The sequence below is a fragment of the Nanorana parkeri genome, unplaced genomic scaffold (genome assembly GCF_000935625.1).
Source record: "Nanorana parkeri isolate BGI_ZX_2015 unplaced genomic scaffold, ASM93562v1 scaffold158, whole genome shotgun sequence".
Classification (NCBI taxonomy): Eukaryota; Metazoa; Chordata; class Amphibia; order Anura; family Dicroglossidae; genus Nanorana; species Nanorana parkeri.
Window position 1 is genome coordinate 1,480,843 of NW_017306426.1, and position 13,114 is coordinate 1,493,956.

The following is a 13,114-nucleotide window of genomic DNA, read 5'->3' on the forward strand; positions in this document are numbered from 1 at the left end:
TAAACTCCCTCTTGCTCAGTGCCTGTAAATTGTATCCAATAAACAATTATCGGCACTCATAGATTCTCCAAACTTTAGTTTATTCTTTATGTATCAATACATAGGCAACCACTGACATGTTTGTACCTTAACCACTTGCTGACCGGGGTGTTAAACCCCCTTCCTGTCCAGGCCATTTTTCAGTATTCAGCGCTGCGGTACTTTGACTGACATTTATTCCGTCATGCAACGCTGTACTGAAATAAATTTTATAAAATTTTTGGGGGACAGATAGAGCTTTCTTTTGGTGGTATTTAATTTTAGTATATAACAAAAAAAGTACCCTACATTTTGGGGGGGAAAAAAACTATTTCCCTATGAAATGTTATGAAACATTTATTATCATCCCAATTTTTTGGTAAAAAATAAAAGACGGGGTTACCAAACATGTCGAGCCTAAAAATTGCGCGCGGCCGCAAAATCGAGGCGATATGTAATATGTGTGGCGTAATGGGCGCAATCGTAATTTTTGCACGTTGGCGCACCCGACGCATGTTTGCATGTGTATGTGGGGGGCAGGGTACTTTCAAAAAAATGTCTGTGTTATTTAACATTTTTTTTTAGCTTTTTTTTATGCTTTAATTTTTTTTTAAACTTTTTTTTTATGCTTAACTTTATTGCTATCACATAGGGGACTAAGAAATCCCCTATGTGATAGCCAATTCATATGACAGGTACTCTTTATGGAGACATCAGGAGTCTCTAAAACCCCTAATGTCACCTAGGGACAGTTTCCCACTTGTGTGAGCGCATGACGTCACGAATGAGCCGGGAGAGGGGCAGGATGTCTTAGGATGCCCTCCCGCTCCTATAAGGCTCCCGTCCGGCCGTTTAGGAACAGCCATTGACGGGAGGTGGTTAAACAGCCTTAAGCAGGCTAAACTATGCCAATTTTGTCTGCTTCTTGATGAACTGGCTGAAATTCATACTGTGGGTGTCGCTGCCGGCACCCTTTTGACCAGCATACCTCGAACAGCTGATCGAAGGAGCTAGTCAGAAAATCTTCAAACAGTGGGCAGCCAATCAGCTGCCGGCTCCGTTCGGGTATTCTGATAGCACCCATAATGAAGACAGCGGGAGTTTCCTCGATCAACGCTCGTAGCATTGATGGAGGAATCTGTTATGTTTTCTTTGTTCAGCCCGCAGGTTGAGTGAAAAATAATATAACAGTGTATGGCCAGCTTTAGTCATAGCTATATAGCATCTGTATGAACATCTTCTGATTTTAGGGCATGCATTTTATTTAGCTACATCTGTAACCTGGATTGCATGGGAGTTATATCAAAGGGTACCTGCCGGGCAAAATTTCATCCTCCAGGACAGCAAAGGTGTCTTTATTGCATTATGTAGGTTTGTTGTTACCTACCTACTCAATTGAAAATGTGACTTTCTCGCCTTGAATGCTAATCTGGTTGTCTCATTGCAGATCAGGTGTTATGGCTTGGCTCTTATGTTACTTGCTGCCTACTTGCATTGGGTCAATGAGTCAGTAAGGTACACATTCATTATGAATGAGCTGTCAATGCACCCCAGCATGACCAAAACCTAACCCTTTTCCGGGAATGCAAAACATGGCAACCAAGGTACCTTTGTCTTATTGCATTTAGGTGTCATTCTAAATAAATGACACTCCAACACATCAATGCACACAATGTAAGTTACCACAACACGTGCTACTGCTACATGATGGCATGAACCCAGCCTAAGTATTGAAGCAATTGGATCAATGGTTATCAATTTGAGAAGAATGAAAGCCCACATATTCCTCATAGTAAAGGGTCCCTTTAAGAATGACAAGGAAAACTTCACCCATGTTCACGTGGCTGGCGTTTGGCCAGTGGTTGGCAGGTGGGTTCTGCTGCAGACTTAAGGTGCCCATAAACACCTTACAATTATCTGCCGATGTTCAGCCGCAGTTGACGGGAAGTGCACAACCTCAATTACTATACATCTAGCAGATTTTCATCTTTCAAGCAGGCTAGAAAATGTTAATCTAGTTAGACAAAAATCGATGGATTAGTGGCGTGTTCGTACAACCAAAATCTCAAGATGAAAACTGCACGATAATTGCGAACTAAATTGGTCTGTGCATGATGGGCTCTTTGAATGAAAATTAAACAAGGGTGCTATGTCTTGACAAAAAAAGTTGTACAATAGGTTGTAAGGTACATGGCCACCTTTAGCAAACAGAGAAATGAGCTAATAATGTCTGTTTGTCCATCAGTGTCTACATGTGTGTTTTTGTTTGTTACAGACTGATGTATCTGGGGGTTCACTTTAACTTAGCCCATCCAAGAAGTTTACAATTCATTTTTATTCACTCGCCTCCTGGAGTTAAGGAGAGTACTGGGTAAGCCAGCGTATGTCAACCTTTTTTGTCAGTCATGACATTCATTAAAAGTATATAAAATCTTTAGGGTCCGTTCACACCATCCAGTGCGTTCACGGCACGGTTCCATGCCATGAACGCACTGCATCGCATAAACAAAGCCTTTCTGAGGAAGGGGCATGGTGGTGCCATTCATTTCAATGGCACAGCAGACACACCTTCCACCCGCAGTGCGATTGCCTGCACCAAAAGGCATGGTACCACAATGCCCTGCATTCCAGAGCAGTGCAATCACAAAAAAATGTGTATGAAATGAATGGCACCGCCATGCCCTCTCCTGTCCCAGGACACAGCGAGGTTAGTTTATGGGATCCAGTGTGTTCATGGCACGGAACCAAGCCCTGAAAGCACTGGTTGTGGTGAAGAGGCCCTTAAAGAAGAGCTTATTTTTGTCTAGGTGCTTAAAAAAAAAAAAAAGTTATACTCACCCAATCCTTGGAACCCGCTTGTTCTTAGGCCATGCTTCCAGCTTCTCTCTTTCTCTGCGGCAGCGGTCTAAGTTTATAGAATACATGAGAATGCTGAGGAACGTAGAGCAGGAGACAGTCTTCAGAGAACAAAGGCTCATGGTGTTGAGAAATCAAGATTGCATCATGTGAAGCAGCAGGGGAAGAGATGCAAAGCACACTGGAAATCCAGGACGTTGTTGCAGGACGTTGAAGGGCAGAGAGAAAGCAGCGCTCACTACATAAAAGGGATGTTTTCAAGTAAGCTTTATTTGCATTATCAAGAACAACTCTAGTATGTATTCCTTTTACAATGCTGATGTTTCAGCAGGATAGTTTATGCTGGGACAACTCCTTTAATAATTTCACCTTCAATAGGACCCTGAACAGTAGTTCATTTATCCAAAATACATCTAGTATACAGTATATTCCATGTACCACTATTATGCATGTCAATACATGGAGACAATATGAAAACCTTGATCATTGAAAGGAAGAACCTTGCAACCAGCTGTACATACAGTAGTAAATATAGCATGATCTAATATCATTCCATTACAAGAACGACAGAGAAGAATTTCTCCTCACTCTCATGCAACTAGGTAAAATGGTCCCTGGTGTACATGGAGAGGGGCAGGCGAGGGGCAACCAAGGACACTTCACGTGCCACCTGCCTGCCTCCTAGCAACCTATGATGACTTGTTGCAAGGACAATGGTGGCCGACACAGCATCCTTGGTTGTTATACTGCAAATAACCAGTGAATATGTAGAAAAAAATAGCAAAACATTTCTCTTGATCCACCAGCATTTTTTGCCATTTTTATTCATTTTGTCTGCACCACTGGCCAACACAATGGCAAATGGGTTGAGAAAGGTGTAAGCAATATGTCACCAGAGTCACAGCTTACACAAGTAACAGCACTGGTTGCCCTGTCACATAAAGTGAGTAACATGCTCCCCCATACGCAGAAATAATAGGAGGCTATAGAGGCTGGGGAGCGAAATAAAAAAAAAATATGCTGGACAGGGGAAGGGGCTGAAAGCACATCTGTTGCTCTGTCCTGAATGGGCAATTCAAAGGTTTTGTTTATTAGCACATTTATGTGTAATAACTGTGATTAATATATAACGAATAATATATGCGATATAAAAAGTGCTGAGCAAATATGTTGGCCCTACGTAAATCCGGCATAATAATAATACACTGCAGTAAATTAGAAATATTGGAAGTCACTTTGGATGTGTGTTTAAAAATACTCTCAACCTGCGGCTTTGTATATTTATATAGACTTTTAAATCATTGGTGAATATTTATTATTTACAGTATGTACATTATCCATTATCGATTCATGCTTCTTTTACATGATCAGTTAAATAAAATGATTAGAATCAGCTGTATGTTTTAATGTTGCAGTAGCTTCAGATTTGGGTATGTATTAGAGTCTCTTTGTAATATCCACTCCACTTCCATTTCTCTGCCTCCCTGTAAGACTAGTCAGTGGCCTGCTAAAAGCCATTCTATTTCTAGAGTGCCTTGGATGATCTTTGCAGAGGATAAGAGTATTTAAACTATAACACACACATCAAAGCTGGAGAAGGCAGCCGGAATGGATTAATACCTGAGTGCCTTACCGAGGTATCACATGAGGCATTAAAGAACATGGCATGGAAAGGCAGGCAGTAGATACAATGAGGTTGTATGTACCTACAATTCTGGTTTAAGGAAACCCAGTAGGTCTCCAGGGTATAATTGTACAGGCGACACACTAAAGGTACCCAGGGATTTATATGACCATCGCCTAATATCTGTAGTTTTGTAGTGTTAATGTAGTGTTGTATTTTGTTGCCCTTCCTTCCTTCTTTTTTTCCTGTCCTTTTCTGCTCTATTTTGTAGCAAAGGGCAGTAGGAAAAGTACTATTTTATGCTGCAGTACTCAGGTCTAGGCAGACTTCAGACAGCAAAATTCCTCATCACCCCAGCACAAATCTCAAAATCTAAGTGGTGGAACACTTTGCTGTACCATCACTTTGTTCTATGCAGTTAAAAACTGCCACTACCCTGCATCAGACACTTTGTGTTACTTATGTATCACAGAGATTGTTTTGTCATTGCAAGTAGAGTCATACCCTGCAGTTGGCCAGCAGTTAAGCATACGGGCTCTGGAGCAAGACTGATATACTGAAACTGTCTGCCAGCAAGTTAACCATTTGCACTCTTGTCTATGATGTGCCGTGTTGGATATCCCTAGTGGATTCTCTCTTGTACTAAAAATACCACGTTACTCTCATTTTCTTGTCTGCTACGTGCTTCCTTAGTAAAGGGAGAACATACAGATTCAAAGAGCTAGCAAGGACTCAGCCTTGGCAGGCCTACTTGCACATCAATAAACATTTCAAATACTGTATATTGACTAGCCTGTGCCCATTTATTTGAGCAGGTAGTAAAACCAAAAAATTCCTAGTGGTACCAATCATTTCTGTCTATTAATAACAATACAGTGATGATCGGGTGTATGGAGTCTATACTTTGCAGCAAAGTATAAAGAGTGAGGTAGTATGGAGTATATAACGTACAGGACAGAGAACTAAGTAGATTGTCATTGCAATGGTCAAATTTGTGTAGCCTCACGCACAGACTACCAGAGGCACAGTTTGTAGTAAACAGCATAATATGTACTATGAAGGAGTGCAGCGTATGTAATAGGGATGCACCGATACCGATATTTCGGTATCGAGTACCGATATTTTTTTTCCCGGTACTCACCAATACCCATTCAGGAAGCCACTCGCCACCTGGTGTCCTGATTAGCCAGGAAGCCGGGCGGCGTGAAGAGACTCGCCACCCGGCTTCCCGATTAGCAGGGAATCCGCCCCATGCTCCCTCATCATGAGGTGACAAGGGAGCATGAAGCGGGCTTCCCAGCCAATCAGAAAGCCAGGCGCCACGTCATATACGGCACCCAGCTTCCTGATTGGCCAGCTTCCCGACCAATCAGGAAGCCAGGCAGAGAGGGAGCATGGAGCCGGAACCTGGCCAATCAGGAAACCGGGCAGCATGTAATGACGCGCTGCCTGGCTTCCTGATACCAGAAGTATCGGGCTAGGTATCGGAGCATTTGGGCGAGTATGAGTACTTGCCCAAATACTCAGCATCGGCACCGATACTAGTATCGGTGTATTCCTAGTATGTAACATACAGCACAATGTACAGAGTGCAGCAGTCCAGAGTATGCAACCCAGAGTAGGGTGCAGCAGTAATTGCATTAAAGGTAATTGTAAATGCCCCGGGTCTATTAGTGGACAGAGTAAATGCCGCTGATACAGTCGTAGTCAGTGTACCATGATGATTCATGTAAATGTCAAATTACCAACTTGTGGTAGTTGTAGTGGTACATTATATTGGCGGTATAAGTGATCTGTTACATTGGTGATCTGTAGAATGCCCCTGTGACATTACCGATTAGTGCAAATGCCCCTATTACATATTTGTTGTGTATACCCGCTTTACATATGGATCAGTATAAATGCCCAGGTTACAGCTGCTATTAGGTTACAATACAATTATTTAGGATCACTGCATTGCTCCCTCAAACTGAAGGTCAATGTAGTGCCCCCTTACTATGCTACAGTCTTCCTCGAAGAAGAAACAGGATGACCAGGCTAAGCATTGCAGAAGTCAGGAAGAGAGAGAGTCCCATGTCCCCCACACCCTGGGCTCCAGCAGGTAAACATGGCAGTGGAGGAGGTAAGTATTTGCAGCATAGTGGGTGGGTCATCTTTGCCCTGCATAACAAATGCCCAGCATTGCTTTAAACTTCTCTGACTTTGCTATCCAAACAGCAGAATCACTGCAGGAATAATTACAAATGTATTCAATCACTCATCCCCCTCTATTTTTGTGCATACACACAGAAGAAATTTGAATCCTTCAGGGCACAAGTTGTTGTTGTTTTAATCTTAGTTGTTTTAATCTTAGCTTAAAACAACATCTCCTATTGCTGACATCCTATGAAGAAGTGCTGTATAATTCTATGCTTATGCGCTAAGCCTCAACAGGTCTCAGGCGTACTTCATAAACAGTGAAAAACCTTCCCTGCTAGAACGGCACTAATGTCTGATTGTGCCAGATTCTGCCAGTCCCAGCCGCTACACTCACCTATTGTTCCTCATCTCAAGCGTCATTACTCAGATCAGCACTTACCGGTCTATGCTGCTAACAAGAAAATGTGCAAGGTCAAATGAGGCGTTGGTTATGCACTAGATTGCCTGAATTAAAAAGTTGCTAAGGTAGAAGACAGGCTCATTTTAACACATCTCCCAAAACTCCAAATGTACCATATAAGGATTTTCTTTTTGGTCTTTCTTAAGAGTACATTTTGCACTTTTGCATGCTTTGTAGAAATCCATAAATTTGAGGATCACTAATTTAATATTTTTTAGACTTTTTCTTCAATCTTGGATACATTGCCATACTTTGCCTCCTTCTGTTGGCAAAAAAAATGCTAATTTTCTGCTTTAAAGCATATGTAACCCCAATCACTTAAATCTGCATCTTTCATATAAATAATAATAATGGGGTTCCTGCCTTGAGGTCCTTTGTTCAGCACTTGTGTGTCATATGGCTCTGCCCCTGTGCCCCCATTGTTCTACTTTGCTACCTAGTTGCATTGGCCTCCAAAAGAGACCACAAGCCACCCTGGAGTTGTATTTTGTGCAAGTATGGTCCACTGTTGCCACCAATAGGAAAACGTCCCTGAGAAATGACACGCAGCCATTGTGAAAAGTGTGCATGTAGAAAAGAGTTGCTGCAAAGAGAACAGCAGTTCTGAGATGCAACAAAGGATGATGAAAAGGTTTAACCAGAACTTTGTGAAAATAAAAAGGCAATTATTTGATACACTGTGCTTTAACTAAATGTCATTCACTTCAGGCTTCTGAATAACAGAAGACATGTTTTCAAATGGTTTTGTTCTGCAGTTTGAAAATTATATAACCGCATTTGTCTGCCCTTTTTTTTGTAAAACTAAAAATGCACACACAGGTCAGATGCTCAAGCTGAGGATTATAGCGATTAAAGTGACATTAAAGGCAAAAATGTTTTCCCTCCCCCCAATGTTAATGTTAGCACTTACCTTAAATGATGTTTTTTACTCTGATCTTCTTTCCTGATGTTTTCATCTGTCCCTTCAGCGGTGCGGCGGCTCTCCGATTCAGCGCTGACTCCTCTGTCCTTGCAGGCACTTCTGATCCAGCGGTGTCTGCATGCAGGTGCATGCGTCCATAGACTTACCTTGCGTCTCTGCTCGTCTCCCGGCCGAAAATCCGAACTGCGCAGGCGCCCGCCCCAAGATGCTTTGCGGCCGCCCGAGCAGTTTTGTTTTTTTGGACGGGGTAAATGTCAACTACTGTTAAAGCGTTTAAAAAAAAAACTTTTTGCATATATCTAATGCTTGCTAGCAGTAGATATATGCAAAAAAAAACTGAGGGTTTAGAAACCCTTTAACGCGCTATAACAAAATCTTCTAGAGATGTAGACATAAGTACCTGTGATGTTCTACATGAGAGGATATAAGAAGAACCTTGCAAATTGTTTTATAGTAAATACTGTAGATTTTTACCTTGAAAGAAGTGGCCTATGGAAAATGACATTAAAGGAGAACTATGGGGTAAGTGTTTTTCCCCATGGTTCTCCTAAGGGTCACGGGAGGACATAAACTAGCGTCCTCCCGTGACCCAAAGCTCAGTATACCGCGAGCTACCGCGAGACCGCCGCAGCCGGGACGGATCCCGACATTACTGTCGAAATCCACCCAGCTGCGTGATTGACAGCTGGCTCTGCCTATCTAGAGGCAGAGCCAGCTGTACACGCCCGTTCCACCAGTCAGCGCTGGAGGATCGGAGCGGGGAGGGGGGAATCCCTGCAGGGAGCTGTGAGTGACGCTCACTTCCCGATCTATTGAGCCGACGTGTGACAGTTTCATTGTCACATGTCGACTCGAACTATGAGGTTGAGTGAAAATCACTCACTTCATAGTTCTCCTTTAAAGCTGAACTCTGGGCACCACGTCTTTAAAGCGATCCTGTGGCTACATAAACGTGGCTACATAAACATTTTCCAGCAAAACTTTACCTATTAAAGATGGTATATACATCTCCAGCTGCCCACACTACTGAACACCACCTTGATGTTGTGAATTCATGTCTTGAAGTCAGGTAAACTGACATGTCTGGAAGTGTGGACCTCTTGGGTTCCTTGTAGCTTTCACTGGTCCCTACTGCTGACCTCAATACATTTTAGAAGACAGTAGTGACATGGAGGTCAGCAGGAGGAACCAGTGAAAGATGTAGGGAAACCAGGCGATTGACACTCCCATAAGTGTGCAACGCTGAACCAGGAAATAATGGTTTCATCTGACTGCTGTGCAGTATCGGCAGAGGTATACAAATCACAACACTGGCTACACAATTACAAACTTGTTGGCAAGAAAAATAGTTCATGTTAAAAGAACACCTCTTCTTATACTATGGAGATGAGACGAGAGGAAGGTGTTCTGCAGTCCAGGAGAAGAGAACTGGTCAGACCTTGAGATTTCAGTGCAGCAGAGGCAGCCTTGTCAGTTCAAATGTGAGGTTAGGAGCTCACTAGATTCACAGCAGATCATTAGGAATTTACCTATACTTGCAGTGTTTTCAAAGCAACAAAACAGGGGGAAATGTGCATGTACTGTATCTTGCGGCGACATACTCTTTAAAACTGGGTTTTAGATACATATAAAAAAGAAACAATTATGTCTTTATTAAAATGATTAAATGTATTTTAATTGCAACAAAACATCCAAGGGTATCATCCTCTGTACTACATGACTGAGGGAGGTCAGCACTAGAAGCCAATCAAGCTCTGCTACGGTGCAGCTATATACTGACAGAAGGAGAGTAGAATGATGAGCTCATCAATTTTCTGCTGCGGATTTATTGTGCAATCAACAAGCTGGGACGTGCTCTTGACCAAGCTACACTACTGCTGCAGTGGAGGTCGAGGATCTGTCTGTGCTGTGTGGCTGAGCTGCCTGAATCACAAGACTGGCCGACAGGCATTTTAAAATCTTCAGCAGGTTAAAAAAAAAACAGTTCCCGTATGTGTATTGCAACTTTCAATTTAGCATCTTGCCTAGTACTTTGAAAGAAAATTTAAATGCACACAATTTTAAGTGTTGAACTGTAAGCTGAACCCTCACAGACTGTTATTGTCAGGCAATGCAACAGATTAAAATACTTATTGCAATAATCAACCTATTCAGGTGTTCTGAGCTTCTGAGTGTCAAAGGTGCATGGTATTGTATGCCTAGATTTTCTGATGCAAGGGAAAAACTGTGTGACGGATATATGAGCCGTTCTCTAAAGATGCCTTTACCATAATCTTTTTTCAGGGGTGGGAGACCACTTTCAAGCCCATGACACTGCACCAGACGCCGTGCAGAGCAAAGCAAAGCTGTCAAGCAGGGAGCTGAGCGCAGGCAGATTAATGACAGTACCTTCAGCCAATCGGCTCGCACCTAACCACCGGCTGGACTTTGCATCCTGACGCGCGGGTTTATATGCGCGAGTCAATTGGCCGAAGATGACATTTTTCATCTTGGCACACTCAGCTATGCGGCCTCTTGCCGGAGAGAAAATTACATGACACACTGCACGCAAAGGCAGCGTGCCACCGCTCCGCTCTGCTTCGCATGCAGTGCGTCACAGCCTTAAGACTGAACCAGGATATTTAAAAACCATATCAATATTTACTTTCTAAATGAACAATAAATACACTAAAATACATTTTACTATTACTTACCACTATTCCCAAAGCCTTTAAAATATTCAACTTGCACATTGGGCAGGTGCAGTGCTCGCTGAGCCACGGATCCACGCACACCTTGTGGAAAACATGTCTGCAAGAGAACATACAGTTAGATGAAATGTAATCTACTCCACATTGTATGCTAGGTCAAGGGTATGCGACCCAAGAGAGGTCGAGATCTATTTTAGGAACACTGAAGCTTCTAAAGATCTATCATGAATAAAATGATTTTCACGTTTCAAGCTATCAAGGTAAATGCAAGGTGACAGGCAGAGAAAAACTGCTATTAATAAACATCACAACCCCATATAATTTGCTACAAAACAGTTGAGTTAGAAATGTTTAATTAGCCTCCTTGTTAAATATTTTGGGGTCAACTTGGCAATTGATCAGTTAGGAGATATAAACCAGATATTAGGCAAGGGTCAGTAACAAGAGTGCTGTCAGCCGGTAGCAGGTAGGAGTTGAAAACTAGATATCAAAATGCAGTCAGCCGGTATAGTGCAGCAAGGCAGGAGAGAAGAACTAGATATCATGCAATGATGTTCAAAAATAGCAGTGCGTAACGTGTGTACAGGTCATTAGGCAAGAGATGTGAACCAGATATCAAAAATGGGTGGGTAACAGTACACAAAGGGGTCTATTTTTAAAAAACTTCTGGCTAGCTTCTTGTTCAGCGAAACTGCAGATACTTTCATTCTGAGCTAATTAACTAGCTGTTGTGAGAATGGAGCACAAGTAAATGTTGTTCAAATATTATGGGCAGTAGTAAATCAGGAAAATACCGCATTATGGCCACTAGATGGAGCATTATAGGCGATAAATATATTTTAGTTATTAAAGTAAAAGTAATTTTAGAGAATTAGCAGATAAATGTAACCACAGGATCCCCGTAGTAGCAATAATTACATTTATCTGTTAATACCCTGCAGAATACTCTAGAATTGTTACCTTGTATCTCTGGTTACTAAGAAGTATTTATTTCCTATGATCCTCTGGTGGCCTTATTGTGGTATTTTCCACTTTCACTACTGCCCATAATAGTTGAAAAACTTTCAACCGGAAGAAGAAGCCATAAGAACATTCCATTTTGAACCATTCTCACAACAGCTTGCACACAAAAGTACCTGCAATTTTGCTGGACAAATAGCTATGCAATTTAAAAAAAAACAGTCCCCAGGGTAGCCACCGCACTATGTAAGGTAAATGCCTGGTTGGTCATCTACAAGCATATCAATACAAATCCAAGTAGGTCTTGAGGCACTCATGGGTCTTTAAGTCAAAGCATCAGCACTTTATTGTCAATTTTCTCTGATGTCACCCACCCATTCCTGATTCACTACTGCCCATAGGGATGCACCCATACCGGTATTTTGGTACAGAGTACCGATCATTTTTTTTCAGTACTCGCCGATACCAATTACCGAGTACCGGAAGTCCCATTCAGGAAGCCAGGTGGCGTGTAAAGACTCGCCACCCGGCTTCCCGATTAACAAGAAAGTCTGCCCCCTCTCACCTCAGCATGTCCAGCCTGTCACCCCCGGGGCCTCTCCAGCCAGGAGTGGCCTTCCTCCAGTACCCAGGCGGAACCGTCTTGCTGGTCAATCAGGAAGCCTGGCAGCGCGTCATTACACACTGCCCGGCTTCCTGATACAGGAAGTATCGGGCTAGGCATCGGAGCATTTGGGCGAGTACGAGTACTCGCCCAAATGCTTGGTATCGGCACAGATATTGGTACTAGTATCGGTATCGGTGCATCCCTACACATAATATTTGAAGAAAATTTGACCTGAAGAGAAAATAGCTTGAGGAACATTCAATTTTTCTCCATTCTCAGCTGTTTAGTTTGCTCAGATCGAATATACATAGCATTACGATGCATGAATAGCCACGCAAATGTTTTCCTATGAACAGACCACAAAGTGTGTACCATTTAGCAGGCCAGAGATGCAAATTATATACCAAATACCAAGTAAGGGTTAGTAGCTGCAGGGCAGCTAACCCAGGTTTTTTGATCAATTAAATTACAAAATATAAACCACAAAGTGTAGGTAACAGGATTTTGGTTATCATGTACAATTTAGTAAGCAGATAATGTATATCAAGGAAATGTTGGTAATTGCAGGGCATTGAGTGTGTACAATTTACCAGGCAGATGACCAGAGGTGAAGTCAACTGTGGTGAAGAACTGGAGTATGGGAACATGGAATGGCATTCTAATGCATTTTTGGGTGCCTCCCTACTTCACCTTCTCCCTGAGATACAACTGAATTATCTCCAGTAGATGGCACACCTACGCTTCAATATCATGGCTCCTTTTACTTTTCCAGCAGCCAGATGATCTCATGTTCCCCATATAGATTGCAGTCCACAGGTTGCTGACTTCTGCATTACAC

General features: G+C 42.4%; 1 protein-coding gene across 3 annotated transcripts in view; it reads right to left on the minus strand.

The window, feature by feature from the left end:
* RNF130 (ring finger protein 130) overlaps window positions 1-13,114 on the minus strand; it is a 240,657-nt gene that overhangs the window by 41,484 nt on the left and 186,059 nt on the right. For all 3 annotated transcript variants that reach the window (XM_018554435.1, XM_018554436.1, XM_018554434.1), the window contains exon 6: window positions 10,713-10,809. In XM_018554435.1, coding sequence (XP_018409937.1) covers window positions 10,713-10,809 — 97 coding nt within the window. The remainder of the gene's footprint in view (window positions 1-10,712; window positions 10,810-13,114) is intronic.